The following is a 27,456-nucleotide window of genomic DNA, read 5'->3' on the forward strand; positions in this document are numbered from 1 at the left end:
GTGTGTGTGTGTGTGTGTGTGTGTGTGTGTGTGTGTGTGTGTGTGTGGCGGGGGGGTAGGGGGCGTATTCCTGTGGCCCCATTTCAGAGAAGGCCAGTGACACACCCAAAGCCACCGTCGGTGGTAGAGGCCAGATTGGACCCCAACATTTATTAGGTTTGCCTCACCCCCTCCCACCACACCTTCCTGGCCAGACGACAATTGTTTATTGATGGAAAAATGGTACCACCTCCTTGTTTGCCTGCTGTCTCCTCACCCTGGCGCTGAGTCTGGGGTCCTTCCCTCCTCCCTCCCGCAGGCAACTGTCCCTCTCACTACAGTCACAACCCTCTGTTGTGCTCCCCGAAGTGAGGTCCAGATACCCAAGAGATGACTGGGGGAGGAATATCGTTTCACAGCTTAATAGTTATACCTTTATTTTCAAGGATTAAAAAGAAAAAAACAAGAAGGCCCAACCACTGATTTCATGGGTACTGTTCCTTGGGATGGTAGTGAGATAAGGTTTCCTTTAAAGTAAATTTATTAAGTTCAAAGTGAGTTAACATATTGAGTTAAGACGGTGAGAAGGTTCCCTGGTAGGGAGGAAATTCCTGAAGCTGGCCCCCGACTGAGGCTGGGAACCCTGGGGCCATCTCCGTAGGGACCCAGTCCTTGCCCTTGAGGAGCTGGTGGTTACCCACGGTGGCCAGTGAATATGGCCGAAAGAGAGTGACCTGATCATCATCTGGAAGAAGAAAAGCTGGAATAGGGGTTGCTCTGGGCACAGGAGAAATAGCCCCAACCGGAGTCAGGGGGCTGCCTCCCATGACCCCTAAACTCTCTCTTCCACTCACCCTCACCACCTGCTGGAGGTCTGCAACCTCATGGGGCACAGCTAAGCAGGAGGAGACCCTCGCTGGCCGAGAGCCCCGGACACTCCGTAGTCCTCCCTTTGCCTAGGCTGGGGCAGACTCTGCCCAAGGCCTGGCTGCTGGAAGCCCAGCTCTAGAGCCCAGCATGAGCCCTGCCTGAGCCAGAGGGCCCTCCCCAGTGCCAGCCAGCCAGGCTCGCCGTGCCTCCTAGGGCTCTGGACGCATATAGGTGCACGGGGAAAGGTCTCCAATTCACATCTGCCCTCCTGCCCTTCCACCCTCCTGGACCCAGGAGAGATGCTCATGCCCACTCGCACCCTCCATGCCAGCACTTCCTCCCCTGGCTCCTGGGGCGGGGTGCGGCGGAGTCTCAGTGCATCCGGAGTGGGGCGAGCAGTATGCCAGCCTGAGAGAAGCAGGCACTGTGGGGAGGTCTGGGGTCACCCAGGCTCTCTCAGGTCGATTAAAGGGGCGAGGCAGGTCTGGCAGGGAGGGGTCCCGGCAGCTAGAGCGGGCAGCGGGGAGGCGGAGGCTCCGGACAGTGGATGACTACAGCCCCACGAATCTCACAAAGGTGGGCAGCAGCAGTGGGGGGAGAGCTGCTGAGCAGGCCCCAACAGAGTGGAGCAAGGACCAACTCCTCCCTGCCTCTTCCAAGTCAGGGCTCACCCCTCAGGTGCCTGGGCACCGGCAGAGGCCGGGGTCATGGGTGAGGCAGGAGCTGGATTCTAGGGGGTGGCAGAGAGGCAGGAGGGGGTAGGAGAGACAACCTGCTACCTCTAAGGGGAGGTGGGGCTTTGATTTGAAAAGCTTTAGAATCTGTTTAAGAACCTTCAAGATCTTTGGCTTTGTTTAACAGAGAAACTAGGCTCAGGGAAAGAGGTGAGGTGCCTGCGTAACCCATGAGTCCTAGCTCCCTGCTCTGTGCAGATTTCCCTCCACTCTGGGGCCCCAGTGGACCGGGACAACTGGCCTGGGATTCTGGGTTGCGGGGGCCATCCTGTTACCCTTGGGAGAAAGAGGCCCTTGGGGGCTCTGAGGGCTCAGGCATGGATTTATCTGAGCCAGCCCTGGGCACCTGAAGTCAGAACATTGGGAGAAAATAAACACAGGCCAGAGACACCCTGGGTTTAGAGTCAGCTCCTTCCCTGAGGGGCCCCGGGTTAGCCATTCCTTTAGTTACCCGTTCGATCAACAAGCCTCTTCCCCCTTGGAGCCTGAGGGTACTAATCTGTAAAATGGGGACGTCCACCTCTAAACCCCGCTTCCGGGCACTGGGTGAGAAGCCGGCAAGATAATGAGGAGAAAGCACACTGCTTTGAATTAGAGACACGCCTGGCACATGGGCTGTCGAGAAAGCAGGACAGCCTTCCCTTTACTCCTGTTCCCGCTCCAGCCACCACTAAGATCCTGAGTGACCCTGACCCTCCCCAGACTGAGCAACCCAGTGAGAAGCCCAGGAGATCGATTCCAATCTAGCAAGCAGTAGGCTCTGGGTAGCAGTGGTCCCGAGCAGATCGATGCTTGCTGTTTACCAGTAAGGGGCTGGTGGGGGGTGGGGGTCTTGTCTCTGTGGTGGAGAGGCAGAGGCAGGGGTCTCTGAGGGCAGGGGAAAAGTGGGGAGACCCTGGAGGGGAAAGCAGAGCGGGGGTACGCTGCTGGAAGGGGCGCTGGGACTGAAGGTCCCTGAGGGATGGGGGCTTGGGGGATTCAGAGAGATAAGTTGGGCCTGGAGGGTTTGCCAACTCCCCAAGTATCCTCAGTGTGCAAGGCCAGCTACAATTTTCGAGTCAGAGATTCAAGCTGCAGGGAAGATGCCCAGGACTGATGAAATCCAGCTCAGAATGAGGGAAAAGGAAAGTGGGAAAAGGGGGCCTCGGGTCACCCTCAGCTCAACCTTTTTGGTCTGGGCAACCAGTAAGTGAACCCACCAGAGGCTGGGATGACCAGGGAGCAGTGGGCGCCCCCCAGTGGCCGGCTGCGGATAAAGGCGCAGGTGCTTGGGAAAGAAAGCGACATTGTTATTTGTTCCACCAACTCCAAATTCCACGTTTATTTAGGAGCCCAATTTATTTTTATCCTCACTGCATTCTTTTACATGAGATCACTGTAACTCAAGATGAGAATTAAGATCCCAAGGATTCAGTGACACTCTCTCATAAGCCATCCAGACCCTCCCCACCTGGCGTCTTTACCCCAGATGTCACCAGCCCTCAGGCTGTCACTGGGCAACATCCACCCATGACATCATCTTCAGAGGAAGAGAGAGTGGAGGAGAGGAGAGGGGGAGGGAGAGGGAAGAAGAGAGAGGAAGGGGAGGAAGTAGAGGGGAGAACAAAGCTACGAGCTACAGAGAAGAGAGGGCTCTCACGGGGGTGCCTGCTGTGAGGACCCGGAGTTCAGGATCTGGCTCCCTTTCCCCAGAGACAGGGAAGCTGCACAAGGCTCCTCCCCTGGGGACCTGAGAGACCTCGCAGGTGCGCCCCCATGCTTTGCCTGGGCAGAGGTGGTGGCTGAGCACCAACTCAGGGAGTACAGAGGACCTTGGGGCTAGATCGCAGTGAGGTCCGCAGGCAGGGCAAGGGGAGGGATGCATGGAGATTGCTGGAAAAGTGGAGGGCCTGGTTCATACCCAAAGTGCCTTGCCCACAGATACACACACACACACACACTTGAACACATGCAGTGCAAGGCTCCCCCAGTCCCACCGTCTGCAGCCAAAGCAAGAGAAGCCCAGGTCACCCAGGCGGAGCCCCAAGGCGACTGCCGCCATCGACTGTGCCTGACAAGTCCATCCTGCTGGGCGGCTGCTGCAGTCAGGAAGTGCACTGTGCTGGGAGGTCAGAGGCCAGAGGACAAAGGTCAAGCTTGGCAGAGGCTCCAGGAACTTGAATGAGGTGAAGGGATCACCCCTTCACCCCCACCTCCCCCCGTGAAGTAGCTGGCCCCTCGGTCTTTGGGCGCCCCTGGCTCTGGGGGCCCTGTGTGCCCATGGCCCTCAGTCTGCTGTCTGTCCGTGGGTCCTTGGAGCAGAAGCCCGTCTGTGTCGGTTTTGTAAAACCATCTTTTCCGCCCCATACCACAGCAACCGAAATCATTTTCCAGGCAATTGCCTTTCTGTAAACATTCCTGTGTAGTATCCCCCCAAATTGCTAATGCCCAGCACCCTGTTGAGTCTCCCTGTCATTCCAACCGGAGCCTCAGAGGTGGAGGTGGGCAGTGGGAGGAAGGGGGATTGGAGGGGAGGAGGTGGCCGCACCGAGGATTAAGGGCAGGGCTTCAAGTCCAGCTCCTGGCATGAGCCTCCATACCTGCCCCCGTGTTTCCCCATCCCCCCAGCCCAGCCCCACTGCCCTGAAGGTCAGGCCCCCTCAGGAGAGCCTGTCTGGTCCGGTAGGGATGACAGAGAAGAAGTGGGAGGGGATCCCATGGAAGGGAGGCCTGGGAGGAAAGGGAAATTACTTGTAATCCTGGGGATGACGGTTAGCCAAGAAAGGTGACTCCCTGGAACCTGGGTCCACAGGGGCAAGGCCAGTCATCACTGAGTCCCCGGGGAAGGCAGCTCCCTCTGTCCCTGAGGTGTGAGAGGGAGGACACACAAGTGGGGAGTGGCCAGGTGGAGCGCATCCCCACGATGGACCACTACCCGGGAGGCGCAGTGGTAGGGGAAGGTGGGCAAGATGAGAGGGCGTCAGAGGCAGGATAGTCCTTGGCTGGTGACACCGAGGCCCCCTCCCCACCCCCCAGCACTGATCTATAGAGCCACCGTGGAGGACGGCCTGGGGTGGGTCGATTCTCCTGGCAGTACAGCAGGGAAACTGAGGCTCAGGGAGGCCGAGGGAGTTAACAAGTCACTGTGTGGACTCCCTTCCCCGGGCCGGGGGGGAAGAGGGGGAAGAGGACCGTGGCCTGTGACCCCCTGGACTCTTCTACCCCCACGTCCAGGGAGCCCTGCTACCCCCCAGTGCCCAGGGAAGCTGGGCATCTAGACCCAGCTGGGGAGTGGGGCGGAGACGACAGAGCCCCGGAGGGAGCCAGGAGGCAGGGGAGGGTGCAGGGCACTGCCAGCCACAGCTTCACGCAGGCAGAGAAACACGAACCAATTTGCGCAGATTTAAAACCCACCAAAGGCCACTTGGTAAATGAGTCGGAGTCAATTAAAGGACCTCGGCAGGGCTGGGGAGGGAGAGCTCACCTGCCTGGGTCTTGACTGCTCCCAGCAGAGCCTCTGGGGCTTTCCCCAGGGAAAGGGAATTTGAGAGAGGGGGTGTTGGGCTACCGGGGGATAGGGCAGGCACTGCCCCAGCCAGACGCTTCCTCTGCCAGCTCTCGCTTCTCACCCGTCCACAGGCTGACTCTGTCCTGCACCTTCTGTCCACTGCTCAGACTGGGAGCCCCGGCAGGGCAGGGCCTCTTCCCCGAATCTGGGCACATCACAGGGCAGGGCCCAGGTCTCCTCCCTCCGATTGGGAGCCTTTGTCTCCCCCCTTAGACTAGGGACACCCCAGAGCAGGGCCCCTGCTTCCCCTATCAGACTAGGGGTTCGCCTAGGACAGAACCTTGTCTCCCCCTCAGACTGGGCAGGACCTGTGCCTCCTCTTTGAGGGGCACTAGGGGCGGGCCCCTGTTTACCTCTTTGGATCAGAAGCTCCCTCTGGGCAAGGCTCTTGTCTCCTCCCTCAGACTGGGGCCTCCTTGATGGCAGACATACCACTCCGCCCACACTGGGTGGTCTTGCAGGACGGAATTAGGTGGGGTAAAGAGATTCACAAGCCATCTCAGGAGTGGGATGGGGGCCCGGGGACAAAGATGCCAGGCTTGGTCTCAGTGCCATCTCTGCCAGCTGCCCTGGCTCTGCGTGGCCCTGGAGTCCTTGCTTCCTTCTACCTGCTGCCCTCTCCCCCCCGACACCCTACGTCCACGGGGCACAGAGCACAGCAGCCCTCTACCCTGGCGAGGTGAGGCCTCCCTCCCTTCGGTTCTTCGCTCTTAGGCAGAGAGGAGTGATGTCTCAAGACTGTTCAGCTAAGCCTTGCCTGCGTCTGTTTTCCCTCCAGCCAAATGCCTTTCACGGGGAAGGAAACGGAGGCCCAGAGAGCGAACCGCTTCATTCGGGAGCTAGAAGCAGAGCCAGAAGTGGAACCCTGGCCCCCTGGCCCCCAGGGACAAGGACTTGTCCACACCTGTCTGCCACTTCCCAGAAAGCAATTGCCACGGGAGCCCCTCTCCAGGCCCCAGGCAGGCAGAGGCTAACAATCTCCTTAGGAGGAATCAGCAGAGAGGTGGATGTTGCAGCACCCTCGGCCCCAGAGAGAGAAGAGCTGTGGGTCACAGTCCAGCTGTACCCCCCAGGCGCCCGCCCCAGCCCAGTGGCTGCTTGCCACACAGAAACCGGGGTCCCCACGTGGGGTCCGGACCATACTCCTCAGACAAGACCCACCTCTCCTGCGAAAGGGCCAACAAGCCAGCCTCTTGCCCAGAATTTCAGACATAGGGCCCTCCCTCTTCTCCCTGCAACCTTCCCCCAACTGCCGGCAAAGCTATGGCATTACCAAAAATCACTCAACTTGGAGGTGAGAAAGCTCTGTTCAGACCCAGCTCTGCCACTGTCTAGTTGTGTAACCTTGAGCAGGTCAGCAGCGTCTCTGAGCTTCAGTCCTTTCATTTGTCTTTTTTTTTTTTTTTTTTTTAAACTAATAACAGGCGTGTGGGTTGTACACTGCAGGAAGGCACCGGCCTAGGAAACGGATGGGGGACAGCTCCTTCCTGATCTGCCCAATCGCCTGATTCCCTTTCACTCCACAGTCAGAGTTTTCTCAAACCCAGGATGGTGGGGTTTGGATTTTTAGCCACTAATGAAGATCTGGCTAATTGGCTTCCCCAGGAAGGGCAGGGGCAGGGATGCAGAGGGGAGCACATCACCCCGAGTCTGAAGCTGTCGCTGGAAAAGCTGGGAACAGCCCTGGCGCGTGCCCACACAGCCCTCACTAACAAGCTAACTTCCGCCTGGCGTCTCCACCGTCACGTGCCCAGGGAAGGTGTCCTGTCAGTCCCACATCTCCTTGGAGAGGCAGCAGAGAGGAACACAGGCTGGGAGGAAGGGAAGTAGACGGCGGAAAGGGAGGGAGGCTGATGCCTGTCCTCCCAGCTCTGCCACTGCTCAGGGGCGGCTGTCAGTGAGCCTCCTCTCCTCGGGGGCACTCGAGCCTCAGGGTGCCAAGGCCAGGGCAGCAGGTGTGGGCAAAGGGACCTTCACCACGCCCCTATAGCTGCCTCAGGCTGAAAGCAAGCCCAGAGGGAGGCATCCTGTTCCCAGGGGGAGGGACCCCAATCTCTTGGAGGTGAGGGGTGGAAGCCCCACCCATCACCCCACCTACCCACAGGGAAGTGTTGTCAACACCCAAGATTCATTGAGGGCCTCACAAATGTTGGACAGGAGCCTCAGCCCTGCTGTCCCCCTCCACATCCTCCGCTGAGACATTGCCCTTCATGGGATCAGGCTCTCTCGAGGAGGCTCTTCCCAGGCCCACAACCCAGCACCCAGACAGCTCCCTCAGACACCAGGATGATCGGGGTCCTGGTGCCTCCAGACTCCAAGCACAGGTCACCGCGCTTCTGCTCATCACACTTCTATCGTCATGCCTGTGCCCCCATGGTACATGCCCACATGCCCAGCACAGGCTCACGAACGTGTGCCCAGTCACGAAGGCCTCCCCTGCACCCACCACAGACATCAACATGGGCCCAGCTGGGACTGGGTCACTGCAGAGATGCCACCTTGGATGCTACGTGGACAGACAGGGTGCTGTGCCCATGCACACACATCATAGACATTTACAACCTCTCAACAGATTGCAGTGCATCTGGGGGCTCCCTTAAGTGCCAGCTCGATGCATCTCCAGCTTGGAGTGAAAGACATTGGGGACCCCACTTGCCCACGCTGAGTCCAGCTACCCCTTCTCAGAGAGGCAACTTCTCGGCACCTCTCCTGCTTTGTCAAGTTAAGAGTCCCCTTGCTAAAGCATTTACATTTTGTCTACAAACACAGGCCACTCCACTCTCACCAATGTTTACCCAACCAGGCAATGTCAAGGACTGAGATGCCCCTCCTGGACCTCGCACCCCCAGCCCTTGTCTCCCTCTACAGGTGCTCAGCCTCCTGCACCAGGACAAGGGGCCGGCGGGCCTTGGACCCCCTTCCACCTGCTGCTGGAGGGTGAAGGACAGGGCTTCTGGGCTGCAAGTTTCAGCCCTCACCTCACAGGTCAATTACTCTACTGCCCTGCAAGCCAACCGGGTACAAACGGCCAAATCTGCATCCCAGTATGTTCCCCCCTTAGGGATGCTAAGGTTAGCACCAGGAGAGACTCTGGAGGATGGAAGATGGGGGAACCCAGAGAAGGGAGGAGGAGACTCAGAGTTTCCTGCCTGACTGCTGGGTCCAGACTGACCTGGGAAGCCTGATCAGATTCCAGGGGCATCTTTCAGTTCTCCCTGTTGCCTAACCTGAACCGTCCCACCAGAGCAGGATCCAGGAAGGTGGAACACGAGCTGGAAGGCAGGGGAGAAATAAACAGTCTCCCCTTCCCTCTGCAAAAGACTTGAAGCCTCCAACCTTCTCGTCTCAGTTAAATCCATCCATCCATCTGGAGTGACGAGGTTTAAACTCAGCACCAGGCTTGCTGGATGCCGTGGGGAAAACGGACCAGCCACGAATGACAGCACTCTTGATACCCACCCCTCAACCAAGCACACTCTCACAACAGCCCACAAGGGGCTCTGATAGCCTCTATTCATTCAGTTCTCAGAGTCACCTCGTGACATTGCTCTCCCCCCATTTTACAGGTGAGAAAGCAGAGGCTCAAGAAGGGGTGACTTGTCCATGGTCAGAGTTGGCAAGTGGAGAAGCCTGGTCTCGACTGTGGGGTTCTCAGCCCGGATCCCCTTTCTCTCCTCTACACCCTGCTACCCCTGAGGAAGACGCTGATTCTGCCACCAAGGCATCCCTGAGTCTTCGTCTGAGCCACTGGGCCAGAGCCCCTTACGTCCCCTCAGTCTGTCCAACTCCCTAAGAAGGGAACACTCGAACAGGCCCCTCCCCAGAGAAGCGCAGAGACCCTCAACCCCATCCTTTTTGGGGAGACCTCACACCGGAAGAGTGGGGACCCTTCCCCAGGGCATGGCTGAGAGAGAAGGAGGGGCAGGGAGCAGAGCTGCCCCAGGGCCACAGAAGCCCAGGCTGGGAAGGGGGTCCTGCCTTTCCACAGCCCTCCCCTCATACCTTAGTTTGGTACTGAGTCCTCCCAACCCTTGCCACAGGCTGTGCCGACACAGAACTGCAAGTCCTATTTCAGGAACGCCATCCAGCCAGGACTTGGATTCCTCCAGAAAGAGACAGCTCATTACATCTAAGGTACCAATTACCTTGTGGAACTCCTCCTTCCTTAAAAAGAGCCAGAGTCTGTGCCCATGGCCCTCAGAGGGGTCCAGGGGCAGGGCATGATTACTTCTCCCTTCAGGGCAGAATGAAGGCTCCTGAACCAGAATCTTCTCTCCTGAGCCCAACACCTCAAGTCCTTCCTTCTGTGGCCTGGCTTCAGCCCCGGGCCATGTGCACTGCCCTCTGTTGGGTCGGCCCCATGTTGTCACCACCGCTTTTAGCTGGTGGCCTTCAAAACTGCTCCAATGGTCCAGATAAGGTCTGAGCAGCCCAGATGACCCCTCTCTGCTTCTGCTCTCGCCAGCCCTCCTCCTGCCCCCAGCATGTGTGCCAGGGGAAACAAATGCCAGGGCATACTCAGCCCTGCTCTGGGACCAGAACGTACCTTCCTTACCTCCTGCTCTCAACTCTCAGGCCTCCCCTGACCTCGGGGCTCAGGGCCAACTTGTCTCCTCCTGCCTGGGATGGACGACTCTCCTGGCAAGGTTAGCTCAACCTGCCGGCTCCTTCTAGGCACTTCTCTCTGCCCCCTGCTGCCTGGCCATGCTAATGTGATTCCAGGAGTCTGCCCTGGGTCTTAGCCCCTTCCTAGCAACTATGCCCTAGCCCCAGCCAGGCATATCCCAGCTACAAGCACCAAAGCGTTTGCCCAGGAGTCTGAGTGGGCAGCCTGCTCTGCCCATAATTCTCTACTTAGTGGCCTGAGGCCCTTGATACCCTGTCTGGAAGCCAGCCATCTCAGGGGTATGTCCAGCCACTCTGAGGACTGGAAAACCACAGCCCACACGATAACATCTGATGCATATTAACCACACAGTGCTTCCTCCTTGTTAACCTACTTCCTCCTCACCAACCTCTGCCCTACTGCCAGAGGGCCCCAGGACTGGAAGGAGAGGCTCCCTTACCCACAGCTGCTTCCCAGCACTCTGCCCCATATCTGCATCCCATGCTCGCATGGTGGCTAATTCTGGCATCTCATCAGACAGTAATTATGGGGGAATCAGCAGTGCTGTCATCTCGGCAGCTCGGCACCTGTCACCACGCCGCCATCCCCAGGCGGCTGGGATGGGACCGGAAGCTGATGGAGGAGGGGTGTGCTGGGGTGACGGGCGTCTGCTCCCTCCCCGCCTCTGCAGCCCTCACTTCCTTCACCCTTACCTCCCCACAGGTGCACAACGCATGTCAACAAGGTGGCCGCTAGCCACACCAGTGCTCCCTGTTAGCCAGGCCAGGTACTGAATGCATATGCCCTGTGTCACGCACAGGCATGCCCGTGACCAAACAGAGCAAGGACACAGCACGCCAAGGCTCAAATCAAAAAATGCCCCTTCCCATAAGTGTGACTTTGAACAAGTCGTTTTACTTTTCTGGATGTCAGTTTCTCTAATGGCAAAATGGGAAAAATAGTGCTTACCTTGGGAAGAGGGGAAGAAATAAATATGTAAAGTATCTAGCACAGTGCCTGACATATGGATGATCACGTATTCACTCAACAAACAATGAGTACACACCTACTATGCACTGGGCAATATGAGGATGCCAAGATAAATGAATTGCAGTTTAGCAGAGATCACGCTGGGGCCATACTGGGGCACAGGCATTTTGTTTAGCTGGTGGTGCTTTGTTTTGTTTCTTTGAATTTTAATGCCTTTAAGGAACACAGGCGCTGTCCTCCTTAGCGCAGTCCTCACCATTCCCTATCGTCCTCTTCCACTGCCTCACTCATTTCCAGCCCCTGAAAGCACTGAGTTTGCTGCCCCGACAGCAAACATGAACTAGTAGGCTCAGTTACGTCCAGAACCGATGCCACGAGAGATTTGACAGAGCCTTGGGAGCTCAGGGGGCGAGCCCGGAGGTGGTCAGGGAGGGGCACTTCAGGGAGAAGCAGAAGTGGGAGGTGACAAAGGCAGGGTGCTCCTGGAAGAGGAGGCACAGAAGCAGAGGGTCACAGAGGGAAAGGGGAGGGCCACTGGGAGCTGATGGAGACAGAGGCATCTCAAGGGGTCCTTCCTAGTGCTGGATCTCCGGGCCCCAGGCTGCAGCGCCTCCCTCTCCTCCAGAACATTTCCTAGGTGGGTCTTGTTGGTGGAGCTACGATGTAAGACCAGGTTCCCTTGCCTCACAAGCAGCATTTGCTGTCCCGACTAAGTCACTGAGTCACTTCCCTGACCCCACGGAGAGCAACACAGCCCCACTCTGGCTCTTTACAGATATAAAAAGTAAGTCTGGGAAAGGACTGAGCTCCCCGCCTCTGGGAGTATTCCAGAAGAGGGTTAAGTGAAAGAGGAGGGCAGTCAGGCCCCCTCCCTGGTTCCCTGCCCCTGAGCCTCGGCCCCTCTGCCATTTGTGTGGGGAAGGGGGGGTGGCCTGTGTGACCAGGACGGGGGTTGAGGGGAAAGTCTGCAGTTTCGAGTCACTCCTGCCTTCTCCTGGCAGCAGCCACCGAGGGGGGCGGGGGAGGAGAGCGGCATCGTTGCTCTTTTAGGAAAATGGTAATTTTAATTAAGAGGCAGACAAACGAGCACTCTACAGATTGTCTCCGAGCAGTTATTAAAAAGCCATCAAGGCATCGGCAGCCACAGTAGCGAGGAGGGCTGCCTCCCCCATCTGCCCGCCCGGATTGGGGCCGAAGCATCCTCCAGAGAGCTGGAGAAGGGCTGGAGGATGTGGAGCCTGCGAACAGCCAAGGCAGGGACTCTGCAGCCCCTCTCCCAAGGGCGGTCAGGGGCAGCACACAGACAGTACCCAGGGCACAGCCTGCCCAGCCCCAGGGAGGGGCTGGGGGAGGCCCAGAAAGGGAACCAGCAATTGGGCATCCCCTGCTGTGGGCTGGGCTCCGGTCCAGCTGCTGCTGCTTTTCCTGTATTCTTCTCAACAAGCCTGCCATCTTACAGGCAAAGACGCTGAGGCTCAGAGAGGGAGAGTGGCTTGTCCAAGGCCACACAGCTAGGACATGGCTTATGTGAGCCTTGGAACCCAGATCAGACTGAGTCTCAAGTCCAGTGCTCCAGGCTGCTGGTCCTGGGCACGGAAGTGAGAGGGGGGTTCCCAGAGGCCCTCTTGAAGTGGCCCCAGCTCTGGCCCTGCCCGCAGTCCCCAGGGTCACGGGGACTTGGGACCTCAGTCACTGCCTGCTTGGCAGGGACACACTATAGGAGAGGAGTGCCATTGGGTCAGGGGACACTCTACAGGGACATGAAGTGCAGAGCAGCTGCCAGCAGGGGGAGCAGGGGCGGATGGGGCATCAGTGGACGGAGGGTCACAGCCCTTTCCAGACAGCCAGCCAGGCCACAGCCCCAGGCCCCACAGCGGGTGAATTCAGCCAACCCCTTAACCTCTATCTGCTCACCACATAAGCAATGAAAGAAACTTCACTGTCTTGGTCATTGTTGGCCTCTGAGCCTAGACCAGTGCCTGGCACAGAGAAGGTGTTCAATAAATCTGTATTGAATGAAAGAAGGAAGGAGTGGATGGATGAATGAATGAACGATTCAATAAATGAAATGCGATCACAGGGTTACGAGTGCCTATAAAATAAACAAAGCTGTACTGAGGTTGATGTGGTCCCGTCTTCCCCCATCGCCTCCCCTCTGGCCGACGCTAGAACATGGGCTGCCCCTGATAAGAAGGGCCCCTTGCTCCTGACCCCCTCTCCCCAGGCCACCTCTCCCCTCGACAGAGGGCTCCCGCCTCCTCCTCCCTCCCCAGCCCCACTACATGGAGCTTTGCAGCCAGCACACACATATACATGCACACGTGTTTGTTCGCACACACTGACTCACATGCACACACGTGCACACACGGACACATTCTCGGCCAGGCAAGGTGCCCTCCCCAGAGTCAGGTCTCTGCTGCCCCCTCCCCTGGCAAAGGCCTGGGCCCCCCAGGGATAGCCCCCTCCCCCATGTCTGGCCCCCGAAGCTGGGGAGAGGCACCAGCTAGGGAGCAGTGGGTGGCAGGACGGTGGGGAGAGGCCCCCCTCCTGGCTTACCAACCTGGAGACTTTAAACAGAGGGAACAGAGTCCTGGAGGCTTCCCTCCTGCTGCACGCTGGAGCCCTGGGTGAGGGACAGGAAAGGAGGAAAGTCGTGAATGAATGCCCAGAGCTGGAGGAGAGGAGCTGAAGAGAGGAAGGGGCTGGGGCAGGGCTCCCGAAGTGGGATGGGCCTGGCAGGGGCCTTGGGCCTTGGGGGAGGAGGGGACGGGGACAGAGCAAAGCAGAGCATTAGGAGGTGTCCCTTTGGGGGGTCACTGAGGGCTGGGGGGCAGGCAGGACAGACACTGGGTGTTGGAGGAAGAGCAGGGGCTGAAGGGGCAGAGACACGGGTGGGAGACAGACAGGAGGACAGACAGCAGGACAACACAGAAAACAAGGGGGTCCCCAGAGTGGGGTCCCCAGGATAGACAGCCAGCAAGCCAGGCCTGGTTCTCCTCCCAGAAATGGGGGCAGGCTCTTTACTGGGGTCCACACAAGACCCCCATCTGCCTCCCCCAGCCAAGGTCGCCTCATTCTGGAAGGCTGGTGGGTTCACAGTCAGAGGGGCCTGCCTTCATTGCTCTGCTGACCACCCCCTCCCAGCCCAAGAGACCCCCATCTGCTCCACTCACCCCCTAACCCTGAGGAAGGCCCCCCTTCTCTGCCCACAACAGAGGAAACAGGGGTACTTCACACGCGCCACGCGCGCACACACTCCTGCTGTGATAGGGGCTTGCCGGAAGCCCTGTGCCCAGCTCCTGACCCCCACGCGCACCCAATCCTCAAACTGCCAGGGCAGGGCCCCTCTCAGGTGTCCGTCACGCTGCCTCGCTCTCACTCTGCAGGAAGTCCTTCTAACTGTACTCTACCTCCCTCGTGCCCCAACGCCTGTCTGCTGCCTTTCATCCTGGGGCGCGGCGTTAGGACCCTTCCTGCACGGAGACACTGTGGGCCGGGCACCCTCTCGGGCCCAGCCCTCACTGGCTGTCTCGGACCCATCCACACCCACATCGCGTCTGGCTGCAAGTATCCTCAGAGCCCCTGCCAATCTGATGTTTCCAATTTTCCCACCGATTACCAAGACACAGGCATGCTGGGGAGAAGCAGCTGTTGTACCCAGATGTTGGGACATTGACTGGGGGAAGAAATCAAGAATGTTCACTGACATATGTAGCCCCAGAGGGCTTCCTGGACAAAGCAGTGGGGTGGGGGCGGGGCACAGAAGGGGCAGGTGGACAGAGGGGCACCAGGTGGGGGCGTGAAGACTCAAGAGGCCTAGCTCCCCGCTCACCCAGCCTTAAGTGGCAGCTCCAGGGGCCCAGCCCCAGGCCGGCTGGGGTGAGAATCTGGGTTTTAGGTAAGAGGCTTTCTCACGTATGTCTCTTTTTCCTGGGAGAAGAGCCACCCATTCGTTCATTCAACTGGACAGTGAGGACGAGGATGAAGACAAAGACGTTACTATTTACTGAACGCTCACCATGTGCCAGGAGCTCCGCCTAAATTGCCTCATTTAATCCTGGTACCCACCTTGTGAGGGAACCACGGATACCAGCCCCAATTTACAGATGAGGAAACTGAGCTTCAGAGACGTGAAGTGACTTGCCCCAAACCACACAGCGAGTGAGCCACAGGGCTGGGATGCCAGCCCGGATCTGTCCGACTCCAGAGCCTGAGCGCTTGACCCCTGAGCTGAACTGCTTCCCCTCCACCCTCCCCAGCCTTTGGCGGGCTCCCATTCAGTGCCCGCTGGGAAGTTCTGCCTAAACTCTAACCTCTTTCCATCCCATGCTACAGCATAAACTATTTTTTACGGACAATAAGTGGAGCAGAAGGCCTCACTTCAGTTTCTTTCTGCCTCATCCTAGGAGTGGGAAGCAGATAATTCTAACCGTAGGCTGCAAATGGACCAGGGATCAGGGGTGGGGGATGAGCTGCTGGGTTCAGGAGAAGTGGCTCCTCCCAAGCTTCATCTTTAAGTCACTTCTGCCTCTCCGGGAGCCCCTTTCCTACTCTCCCGCCTCCGTCACAGAAGAGGCTCCAGGAAGCCCCTCAAAGGTCTCTTCTCGTTTTAACATCCAGAAATCCCCCCGCAAGCACCCACGCTAGGGAGAGGGGGCCTAAAAAGTCAGGGGCAGCAAAGCGAGAGTCGTTGTCAGTCCAGACAGCCCTGGCTTTCCCTCAGAGTCCCAACTTTCAACTTAGAAGAAGGCTGGGACAAGAATGGGGACTCAGCAGGCCAGCCTGGCCACTGGGAGGGGATGGACGAGGCAGGGGACAGCCCCGGAGAGGAGGCATAGAGGCCCGGGTGTATCTGCAAGGGCTTCAGTGAGCCGTGGAATGCCTTCCCAATGAACTGGGACCGTTAATTCTTCCTCAATGAGGCAGCTGCTGGTGCCTGGGGTGACGCCGCAGATGCCTGCTGTGTCTGCAATTATCAGCCTCCCTGGGGTGGAAGGAGCCACACACCCTCTCTGCCTCCTAGGCTCTGCACAAACATCTCCAGCTTAGGGCCACTCTGTGGGGGTTTCTGGATCTGGGGGGCTCCCTGTGGGTCCCTGGGTCTGGGGTCTCCAGCATGCTCTGTGACTGGGGTGGGACAGAGAGCAGGGTGCTGGGATGAGGAGGTTGGCAGAAGTGAGGAAGGCAGGTCGTGTGAAAACCCAGCTCCTTCCCAGTCTCAGTGCTACTCCACTCCGGGATATGCAGGCAACCGGGCCAGGTGGCTGAGGCTACCAGGAACCAGGAAAAGGTTGTGGGGGAGAGGAGCCACCGGCTGGCAGTGCCTCCACAGAAGAAAAGATGGACTGGATTATAGTCCCTGGTTGGAACGGAGTGCTGCAAAGCCTTTTTTTTCTGGGGTGGGAGGAAAACAGACGGTAGCTGAATCCTACAGCCTCTCGCTTATCCATCTTCTGGGCTGAGAGGACAGATTTAGGCAGGATGTGCCTTTAGAGCAGGAGGGACTGTTTGTAAGGCGTATGCAGGCGCACAAAAGCACCGGTGTTCTCTTGGGCCAAATCTCCATCTTTCCTGGTTTAGCTGGAGCTGGGAAGTATTATTCCCACCGTCTGTGTGGCGAGGCATGTATTATCTCAGGAGAGAGGAGGTGGGTAGAACCTGTGACAGTTGGAAGGGACTTTAGAGATTCTCTAGTTCCACCCTTTTCTCACACCGAGGACACTGAAAACCAGAGGGGGCAACTAACTTGCCTAATGTCACACAGCAGTAGGGGAGGCAGGCAACCTGACACCAGTCCAAGGCTTGCTCTTCACCCCGCACTTGACTTCTCTGCCCTGCGGGATCAAAGACTGACTTCGCTGTAACCTCCTCTTCCCCAGCAGCTCTGAACTCCTCTTCATCACGGCCCCCTGCACTCTGGCCAACCATCACAGCCACAAGAGATGAAACTGGATCTACCAAGTTCCTTCCGATAGCCCAAAGGTCATCTCAAAGGTCATGCCAACCAGTCCCCTGCCCCTAGGTACAACACTAACTTACTTGCGCTCACAGACACCTATCACTGAGGTAAGAGATGCAAAAACACCGCCTCGGAGCAGCCACCCTTCACGCACCTGGAGGTTTCCCTCCCATCTAACCTCGATTCCTCCTGCTGCAGCGTGGGCCTGTTTCCTCTCAAGCTGTCCTGTGCAAAAACAGGGGGAGGGGGAGAACAGGATTCCCCGCCTCCAAACCCTCCTGTCTGCCCCCCTGCAGCAGAGAGGATGAGGGCAGGGTATCCCAGGGTGGCTGGGCCCTGAGCCCAGTGCGTGTGTGGGGCACGAGGGCTGCGGTGGGGAAGCAGCCGCCTGTGTGGGAGAAACAGCTCTTCTGGGAATTGTCCTTCTGACTCTTCATCTCCTGCAAAATCCTGCATCTCAGGGTTAGGGGAGGGTCTCCTCTGGGTTCAGAGACATCCATTCCCTCCCCATACCATTTATTGACTGTTTATCATGTGTCAGGCACTGTGCTGGACATTTTCACCTATTATTTCATTTAAGTTTCACAACAATTCCGTGGTCAGAAACTAAACTGCCCCCCGGGTCAGTTCCTCCCTGAGACTAAATCTAACCTTGATCCCTCTTGCTGTGTTTCCTCTGGCCCCGCCCACCATGGCGGTGGAGAGGATTTTTGCTCCTGTCTTCAGAATTCCTCGCCTTACTCAGTGGCCCACCTCATCTTCTCCTGGCTGCCAACCTTTACCCCAGACTTGCCCCACGTGATGAGCATTATGGGGGTGAAAGGAAATGAGGCAGGTTGGGGGCTGGGGTGCAGCACACTGCCATGTGCCAGACACAGAGCACATACCAGGCGGCAGCGGAGAAGGCCCGTGAGATCAGTCGGGGTAGACGGAGGTGGGTGCAGAACTGAGGACAGCAGTTTCTCCCTCCCTGTGACCCTTGCAGGGAGCACCGCGCCTCACCTGTGGTGTGCTGGCCAGGCAGGGCCCAGATATGCAATGATCCTGTTCGCAGTGACCATCTCTCAGGTCCAAGTTCCAACCCACACATAGCCAGAGCCCAGGGGCCTGAGCAGAAGTGGGCAGGGCAAAAGACGGCAGAACTTGTCCTGGACTGTGAAGCTGCCTGTCTGGCAGCTGAAGCCAGAGGAGGGACTCTTACACCTCTTACACCTAGCTAAGCTCCTGGCATCTAGAGGTGCTCAGACCCTGACCCCTCTGCCAGGCTCAGTGGGGTTTCACACACCCCGTGGTAGCCACAGGCAACTGTAGTGAATTCACACCCACTTGGTTTCACTGTTTGGACTTTCTGGAGCCGGAGTGATGAGGGTAGGGGTCCCCTCCACTAGGGCTATCCCCCCATCCTGCCTCTAGGACGGCTGGAGCACAGGAGCCACCTCCCCAGGGAATTCTCAGGCCTCACCCGGCTTCCATCCCTCTGGGAGATTCCAGCAGTGATAGCCTGGGCCAATGGGCAAGGGGAATTGGAGTGGTGGGTGGGGCTCTGGTCCCCGTGGGCGGCACCCTCCCCCTTCAAGCAGGCATCACTGATATATGCAAAGCATATGCAAATCACCCAGAAGAGAGACACAACAACGGTGGAATGTCAGAAGAGACCTTGGAGAGGAGCCAGCCTGTGCCCCCTCATTTCACAGGTGAGGAAAGAGGCCCTTGCCAGGAAGGGACTTGCTCAAGGTCACTCGGACATTTGGGCGCTGAGGCAGGATCCTAACGAGGTCTCTTTACTCAGTCCAGTGCTCTTTCCATGACAGTCCTGTCTTCCATGTGGGGGGGCCTACAAGATGGTGAAGGGGTCACAGGGCCTGTAGGGGTTCCCTTGGACCCTTCCCTTCCTCCTGTGAGCCTGAGTAGTGGACGTGGGGGAACCACGGGCAAGGGCGGCGATGATGCCTGGACAGTGGGCGACCAGAGGTGTGGAGGGGCCAGAGGCCGGAGGCATTGGTTTCCGGCAGCCAAGCAGTAGAAGGTGGCAGGAGAACTTGAGCGTCTGAAGCCCAATGTCAGGGCAAGGTGCCCGCTGTGTGCGGGGAGGGGGTGGCGCCCTCACTACACACACATCTCTAAGCGCTCAGAGGCCCCCTTCCGCCTGGACTCTGATGACTATGACTCCTGACAGACCATAATAGTCAACTCAGGCTGGTCCCTTCCGTGGCTGCAGCTCCTTCCCTCCCTCCAACCAACTTGGCTTCTTAACCTTCCAGACAGTCCTAGAAAGCAGGACAGATGCTAAGGAAAGAAGAGAGACAGGTATGAGGGGGCAGACAGACAGAAAAGGGGAGACTAAGGAGCAGAAGGGGGAGACAAAGAGGAGAGACAGCGGGAAGGGCAGAGGGAGAAAAATGGAGGGGCAGGGATGGGGGGGCACCAGGGGGGAGAAGGTGGGGGGATCTGAGTAGCAGAGGGGGGAATGTGGGAGCAGTGGAGCCGAAGGGGGGGCTCCCAGCCTCTGGAACTGAAGGACAAGGCTGGAGCCTGGGCGAGGGGCATAGGAGCCCCATCGAGGCCCGAGGCTGCCTGGCAAGAGTAGGGGACCAGGTCCCTGACCCTCTGCCCACCTCCCCAGCAAACACCCCGGCTGCCGGGAAATCAGTCCTCCCTCTTCTGCCTCCCTCCCTGCTCTCCTTCCCTCCCTCCCTCGGGGCAGGCAAGCGCTGCTTCCCAGCCAAATCCAAAGCCTTCATCTCTGCTTTTCAGAGCTGGGAATGAAAGAAGGGGAAGCAAGTGCAGCCCTCAAACCCGCTGACGGCCAGATTTTTATTATCTTTGCTCGAATGGGCCCTAGGAAGCCAACAAGGGATTCTTCAAAGAGCATCTGAGTGGCTCATTGAAGCCTGCACCTGCACCAGCCCACCCACGATGGGCAGCTGGGGCTTGGGGCGGGGGCACAATCTGTCCCCCACCTCCCACCAAACCCAGAGACCAGATCGGAGGCTGCCTGGAGCCTCACCCTTCGTTCTCTGTGCCTAGGCAGGGGCCACTCGGTCAGGCAGCCAGGCTCAAAGGCTAGACCCAGGCCCACTGGGCCTCTGAGACCGTCTCTGTCCCTCTCTGGGCCTCGAAGACACAAACTAAGGAAGAAATCGGATCTCCTTGCCAGGGCTTGGAGGAGATGAGTGCTTGGGATTCCTCGAAAGCAAAGCTTTAATGGCAAGCTCCAGATCCTTCCCCTGAAATCTCTGCCTGCCCACCCAATGGCCTCCCATCTCCCTTCCAACCAAGTTGCCCCTCCATTCCCGAGCCCCAGGCCCACTACTCAGGATCCTCAAACCCCAAACACAGCTCCCTCAGGTCAAATCCTCAACCTCATCTCCCTTCTTTCCCCAAGACCTAACCTGGGGTGGAGATGGGGCTAAAACAGATCTGGTACTTCAAAGAGCCTAGCCCCCTCCCTCCTAAGCTTGGGTTTTGTCAGAGAAAGCCAAGGTTCGAACTGGGCAGACGGCAGCCGTGCCACCATCACCCCCAGCTCTGACCACACTGGTGAGATCGATGCTCACAGCCAAAGAAGGAATCAATGGTTCTAATTAAACCTTTTTTCCAGGGTGGGTCCCTAGCCAGAGAGAGAGAAAAAGAGAGATCATCTGGGGCTCTGCATCACAGCACCCAACTCTGCCCTGTACATATGTTAGAAACATGGAACCCTGGATTCCCAGCAGGAATCAGGCCATGAAGACCCCAGACCCCATCCCCTCCGCGTTAGGCAAGGAGGCAAGCAGAAAGCATGCAGTGGGATCAAACCTCCCAATGGCTCATTCCCAGGGACCCTTCCCCTAGGAGAGCTCCCCGTCTCCACTCAGCAGTGCCTGAGACCACAGTTGCTTCTTCCAGATCTCCAGAGCACATGGGGGACCTGCATCTCCATCCCGGCCCTGAGGGTCATCACAGAGAACTGGCCAACATGGTAAGGGCGGAAGGAGCAGGGGTGGGGGGAGCACTGGACAAAGACCCTCTTGTCCCCAAGGCGCAGTGGCAGGAAGCCAGGGCAAAGCCTTTGCACTTGCTGCCAACGGTGCCTGGGTGCCCGGCAGTCTGGGTGGAGGGGGGAATCTTATTCTTGGAACCCCCTCCTTTTATGCTCCATCCCTTGCTTCTACACTAGGCCACCAGCTAAGTCTCTGCCCCAACAACTCCCAGCTTGCCTGGAGCCCTCCTTCCTGTATGAATGCCGGACCCTGACACTTGCCCACAGTGGGCCCAACATCAACTAAAACCAGCAAAAGACCTCACACGGAAACCATAACTGCCCCCCACATATGTACACACGCGCAACCATGCCAGAAACCACCACCATCACAGCTGCCACCAATGATGACAAAGCCCCACATTTTCACAGTGACGGTCTCCATCAAATGCATCACCAATTCTTTAAGACCAGCAAGAAGGATAGGGAAGGGAATGAGAGAAACTGAGGCACAGAGTTAGACAGCAAAGCAGTTGGCTCAAGGTCACCCAGACCAAGATATCCAGAGTTGGAAAGAAGGCATCCTATCCCCACCCCAAAGTGCTCAAACCCAACACCAAGGAATATTCAGACCCACAAGCCTGGAAGTCTGGTCATCTGCCCCAGACTCCCAGCCCTTATCTGTTTCCCCCTCCCCCAAACAACAGTAGCTCCAACATCTTCTGAAAAGCTCCAGCCAGGAACCCACTTCTCCTAAAGTTGGGGGCTGCAAGGACCTCCTGGTTCCCTCGTATTTGGGAAGAGGGACTGGCAGTCCAGGATCTCCTCCTTGCACACTCCCTGTCCTTGCTCACCTGGCTCCCCTCGGCCCCCGGGGTCCCTCGGTCCAGCCTCCTCCCTGGAAGATCGGGCGCTGCCCTCCGCTGTCCTCTCCCACCAGGCCAGGGCAAAGCGCCGGAGGCACTGCCAGGGCTGCATGGGGAGGGGTGGGGCGGAGGGGCTTGCACCAGCAGCTGCACACACCCCGCCGGGCCCTGCCAGCCGAGCTGCGGAGGCACCCGGCCGGCCCCCTCTGCTTCCACCAGCATCCTGCTGCCCCCACCGACAGGACTCGGAGCTGGCCAGGGAGCTTCTGACGTAGCAAAGGGGTGCGTGGGAGGGGGGGGGGTTAGCGCGGCCCCTCCCCAGCCCCGCCCTCTGCCGCTCAGCCTCCGGCAGTCCTTACTTCCTCATTCACCCGAGATGCTCTCCCCAGCTGGGGGCGCCCTCCCCTGCCCTCTGGCCTCTGCAAGGGGAGGGCTTAAGATCAAGTGGCCCCTCCCCAGCCCCTCCCCCTCCCGCCAGCCTAGCGGGGAGCGGGTCCCCAGTCTCTGCAACCGCTGCCTAGGCTCCCAGGTCTCCAGGGCTAGGGCCTCGAGGTGACTGGGGAGGGGGGTGCGGGGAATACAGGCTTGTATCCTGGCAACACAACCAACCCCAGAATACACTAATCCTCTTCCTTCCCCGGGGGGCGGGCGCAAAGCGCCTACCACCACCATCCAAGGGCGTGCACCCCGTTCTGGGACCTGGGGGAAAGAGGCCTTTAATGCTCCCACCACTTCTCCATCCCCTTCGCCTCCCCCTGCATCCTCCTCTTCCTCCACCTCGGATGGACCACTCCCCTCCTCCACTCTCCTCACCATCCATCCCCCTTCCTCTTTTCTCCCTCCCTCCCCCCTCCACATAAACCCCTTTAAATTTTAACCCTTCGGGCCCCCTTCCCCGGGCCTCACGAGGCCCTCCCCACCCGGTCTCCAGCCTCGCCAATGCAGGACCCCCTCTCTGGTCCCAGCACTCCTCTCGCCCCGGTCCTTCTCCCAAGCCCGGAGCGCCGCGGTCCCCTGCCCCCCACACACCTGCGCCCCGAGCATCCCTCGCCCCGTCGGCCGCCGCCTCCCCGGCCCGGCCGCCGCCCCCGCCCCCGGCCGAGGGGAAAACACACAAAGAAAACAGAAATACCTTCCACTTAAGCATGGAGGCACATTAGGAAGGAGAGAGACAGGGACATGCCTTGGGACGGAGCGTTCCCCATCGGGCGGGGGCGCGGGGGGCGGGGGCCCCGGGCCGGCCTGCCTGGCGCTCGCCCTCTCGCCGCCTCGCGGGCTCCTCGCTGGGCCCCAGCCCCGGGGCGCGGTGCCAGGCGGGCGGGCCGGGGGCGCGGGCCCCGCCGGGGTGGACCAGCTGGGAGGGCGCCGGCGGCCGGGCGTGTGGGTGCGCGCGCGCGCGGGCGTGTCACCGAGTGTGCGAGAGCGAGTGTGTGTGTGTGTGTGTGCGCGCGCGCGCGCGCGCGCCGGCGCGGGTGTGTCACTGCGGGCTGGAGCGCGCGCGGCGCGAGCACGCGCGTGTGGCCTGAACGTACAAAGGGCCGCCGGGGTGGCGGGGAGCAGGGACGGGAGGGGGCCGGCGCCTCGCGCCCTCCAGCTGCACTGCGGGACCCCGCAGCGCGCGGCCGGGCCTGGGGTGCGGGGAGCGCTCACGCTCCTCTCCCCGCTGCACCTGCTTCTTCCCCCCACAGCAATCCTCAAGCCATGACAGGGACTAATGCCTAAAGTGGGGGCCGGCATCGGAGGAGGGGGTGCACCTCGAGGGTGCGGAAACTTCTCGGTCTCCTAGTCCGTGCGCGCCTTAGGATGGAGAAGCATTCGGGGACGGACGGGGCAGGGAGGGACTGGGGGACTACTCTTCAGCCAAGGTGACCTCCGGAAGCCACAGGCGCCCTATGCAGGGAGAGTCTGGACCCTCCTCTGCCCGTGCCGGGATGCCCCCCAGCTGTCTCCTTAGACCTGGCTTAGCCAAGGGGACCCAGTCCCACGGCGCCCCCTGCTGGGCTGTCTCCTTGCCCCCAGCTCGGGTGGCGGCCCCCCCTGGAGGCTTCTGCTGGAACTGCAGCGGCCCGTGCTGTGAGTGAAGGGGAGTCGGCCAATCGGCCAAGCAGGACTACAAAGGAGGGCGCTCCAGCTCCTGCCCCTTCTCACACCTCGCTTGGCGACGCCATTGCCACCTCCACCGAAGCCTGCAGAGCGCCAGCGCTGCCCCACGCCTGCCTCACTCCCACCCCCTCCCTGTCCCACCTTGGCCTACCTGCTGGCTCCACAGACTTCTCTGGGTCACTCTGTCCCCTCCTCCTCCTGTCCTGGTTGCTTGCTCTCTCTCTGTCTCCGGTTCTCTGTCCTGTCCCTTCTCTCCCAAGCTTCTCTTGGAGAGGGGAAAGTCCCCTGCCCCTTTTATTTACTCCCGGCATTCCCAAAGCCAGCTTAGATGGGCAAGAAAGGGGCACAGCATATCTGTTCGCTATAGGCCACCAGGTAGAATGGCAGGCAAGCATAGGGGCAGGAGAGGAGACCCCACCCCAAGTGGCCCAAATGACAAACCGGTTTCCCCACTTCCTGGTCTACCCAGTTGCAGCCTTAATCCAAGCTCTCCCACTTTCCTTCCCACCCCCCCCACCCCCCACCCCCCACCCCTGGCCTGCCCTGAGCCAGCCACATGCCTGGCTTGGGGCAAGTCTGATGCCCCTTAGAGATTAATCTCCAGTTGCAGTAACTTAGGTGACTGGGCCAGGGTGAGGAGAGGAGGGGCCCTTCCCAGCTCCAGCCGGACAGCTAAGGAGGGCAGCCAAGAGCCGTGTCCTGGACACACCGTCTGGGCACACGACCCCAGCAGTCGGCACCCTGACTTCTTCCCTCCTGGGCCAGCTGCCTCTCCCTCTGCCAACTGGATGGTGCCCATCTTTTGGCCTCTGAGTGTGCTGTGGGCACTCATCCAGCTCCCTGCTTGGCTGCCTGCCCAGGATGGGCATGGGAGGCAGCAGGCCCTGTGTAGGGGAGGGGTCGGCAAGGGGACGGGTGGCTTCCCCTCAGCTGCATGGACACCAGTTCCCAAGCCTCTCAGAGCCCAGAGGCTGGGGACTCTGGCTGCTGGTCCTCCATCCAGGCCCCCAGCTCAACCACGCAGGATGCTGCCCCTCCCCTCCCCCTCAGGTCCCCCGCCATGAGACAAGTTCTCCTCCCTTCCCCACATTGTGCCCACCTAAGTGGGAGGGCGTCAGCACGTGCTTTACCCATATTCTCTAATTTAATCCTCTCAACAACCCTGCGGAAGTGGCTGTTTTCAGCCCCGTTTCAGAGAGAAAGGAGTTGAGGCTCAGAGAGGCATAGCCACTTGCCCAATCTAAGAATAGCAAAGGTGAAATTCAAACCCAGACTTGCCTGACTCCAAGGCTCCCAGCCTCTTTTTCTATCACCACCACCATCTCCTAACCCTGTGGGCTGCCAGAGGCAGGGGCCTAACTCTGATACACGTCTCATGACCAGAAAGTAAAGAAAGAGGGTAAAGACACAGTTAATGTCAGGGTTAGGGAACTGGGCATTATCCCCTGGATGATGGCTGGAAAGATGCTTGTCCTGTCACATGGAGGTTTTTCTGGCCTTTACACTAGATGCCAAGAAGCCACGGGCTTGGGGACTTGGGGAGGGAGGCTCTGTGAATTAGCCCCCAGAGACTGGGAATAATTCCAAATGTGACATCAGTGACCTCCTGAATCATGAACGCCCCCCCCCCCGCATAGTTAGAAGATTAAATCAGTTTCAGGTAACATTTTTTATTTGTGTAGTTCACTTGTTAGAGACATATCATAAGCATTTCTGATCATCTTCATAGGTATGAGCTCACTTGACCCCCTCCTCTCCTCAAAACAGGACAGCGGCCTCCATGGGTCCGTGGAGGGGTGAGAAGGGATACAGCTCCTGAACAGGAAGCTTGCGGCCCTCCCCTGAGGCCCAAGTTGAGCCAGAGGGCAGATGGCCTGACACCAGCCACCCTCACTGACCCCACTCGATCCTCTGCCCCATGCCCCAGGGAAGATAGGTGCCTCGCTCCTCCCCACCCACTTGATCTCAAAAGCCAAGCTCCTGGTGTAAGGAGGAGGCTGAGGAAGTCATCTCCTCTGATCAGGGCGAGGGAAACACAGATATTATTTCTTCAGCCGAGAGACCAGAATTGCTTCTGGAAGCTGGCATGGTGCCCGGGCACAAGCAATGTGCCAGCTGCCTCCATCTGAGATGCCTCAGGTGCCACCCTGCCCCCACTCTCATTCCTCAATGAGTAACTTCCCTCTGGCCTTTCTCCCCTGTATCTCTGGCATTGTGCTTGATTGGGAGGGGGCTGCTGACTTGTTTGAGGGATTGGAACAGCAGATTGTAACCCACCTTGCCACCCACATTGCCCTTCTCACTCCACGCATCCTGCTCGCCTTTTCCTGGGAGCCCGCAGGAGCGAGGTTATGAGGGAGAGCCCTAGACGTGAGAATTCTCAGCCTCACTGCTCCTTCCCCAAGGGTGTTTGGAACAGGGTTTGCACATGGACAAACATCTGGGCAGGAAAAGGGAGATGGGGCTGATCTCGGTTCCCCGGCCAGAGATTGAAGCCAGGCCACGGCAGTGAGAGTGCTGAATCCTAGCCACTCGACCACCAGGGACCAGTGGCCAATGACAAGGCCCCTGGCCCTTCAACTTTGTAGAAATGAATTCCCACAAAGACCAAAATTAGTGAAACAAGTAAAGTGTTTATTAGGAGGAAAAAGAGTACGTGTAGACAGACAAACGGGCTGACTCAGAGAGAGTCACACCAGCATGGTACTTTGAATCATTTGTATGGGGCATTTCTTCTGGGTTTCCTTCGGCCAATCACCTTGCTTTGCCTGGTTCTGAGTCCATATTGGGTTTATCTTAGGGTCCTCCCATGTGTGTGTGCACCTCTTAGCCAAGATGGATTCTAGTGAAGAGGCCTATGGGTGGGTTGACATCACTCCCTTTCTGACCTCCAAGGAGCCTTTCTGCACATGTGTAGTCAGGAGGTTCTCCTTGACCTTGAGAACAAGAAATACATGGTCTCTTTATCTCTTATCTGGGTAGGGCTCAGCTTTCTCCTCTGTCCAGCTGCTCAGCCTGGGGCCCATCTATCTCCCACCTCAGGGACTGGGGTGGGCAGAGGGGCACATGGGCCTCTAAGGAAAGCCACTGGGGAAAAGGTGATGTGAAAATGATACTGGGACACCCCAAACTGCTCACTCTGCCACCTTGGAGTCCCCCACCCCAAATCCTCGAGAAGGCACCCTGCCAGGAGTGTTATTGTCTAGCTAGGGCATTTCATGAGCCCCATTTGGACCACCCAAACTCCACCAAGGGTGGCCCAAAGGCACTGAGGGGGCTGTGGAGAGCCCTCTTCTGGGGAGAGAGTGACCAGGGGCAGTGAGCTGGCCTCTGGGGCTGGTTTGGGTTGGGGAGCTGAGAGGTGGAGGTTGCTTCCCTCTGCCCCAGACCTGCAGACTTCCGACCACAGCTCAGTCTCTGAGAACCTTGAAGCCTCTCCTCCAGCGTTCCTCACTCTCCCATTCCTCCTCCCACCCTATAGGAGAGGAGTAAAAGGCAGTAAGTTTCAAAAGACCCCCCTCCGTTCCCCTTGATCCCCCCTCCCTTGCTTGTTATTGTAATGAATGCTAATGAAACTCAATAATTGATGTCCTCATTAGCACATCAAACCCACTTTCTGAAGAATGGAGAGTAAAAATGCAAGGGGGGAGGTTCTCTGGGGTCCTAACTGTAGCCAGCCCCCCTCCAGAGAAACTCATCCTGGTGCTTCCAGCAGGGAGGGACCCCACTAGAGGGACTTGCGTTGAGAAACCTAGATGTGCCCCTCTGACTGAGAATTTTCTGAGCACAAGGCTCTGTCTTCCCTATCAGATGGCAAGCAAGGGTCTTGTCTCTCCCATCA

At 58.6% G+C, this 27,456-nt stretch overlaps 1 protein-coding gene across 1 annotated transcript in view; it reads right to left on the reverse strand.

Annotated features, from left to right (window-relative positions):
- Nucleotides 1–21,624, reverse strand: part of SRCIN1 (SRC kinase signaling inhibitor 1) — a 64,224-nt gene extending 42,600 nt beyond the window's left edge. The window contains 2 exon segments of the mRNA XM_029213033.1: nucleotides 13,287–13,349; nucleotides 21,501–21,624. Of these exon segments, the coding sequence (XP_029068866.1) occupies nucleotides 13,287–13,349; nucleotides 21,501–21,624 (187 nt within the window).
- Nucleotides 21,625–27,456: the final 5,832 nt, after the last annotated feature.

Source organism: Monodon monoceros, unplaced genomic scaffold (genome assembly GCF_005190385.1).
Source record: "Monodon monoceros isolate NGI ecotype Baffin Bay Population unplaced genomic scaffold, NGI_Narwhal_1 Super_Scaffold_9, whole genome shotgun sequence".
NCBI lineage: Eukaryota > Metazoa > Chordata > Mammalia > Artiodactyla > Monodontidae > Monodon > Monodon monoceros.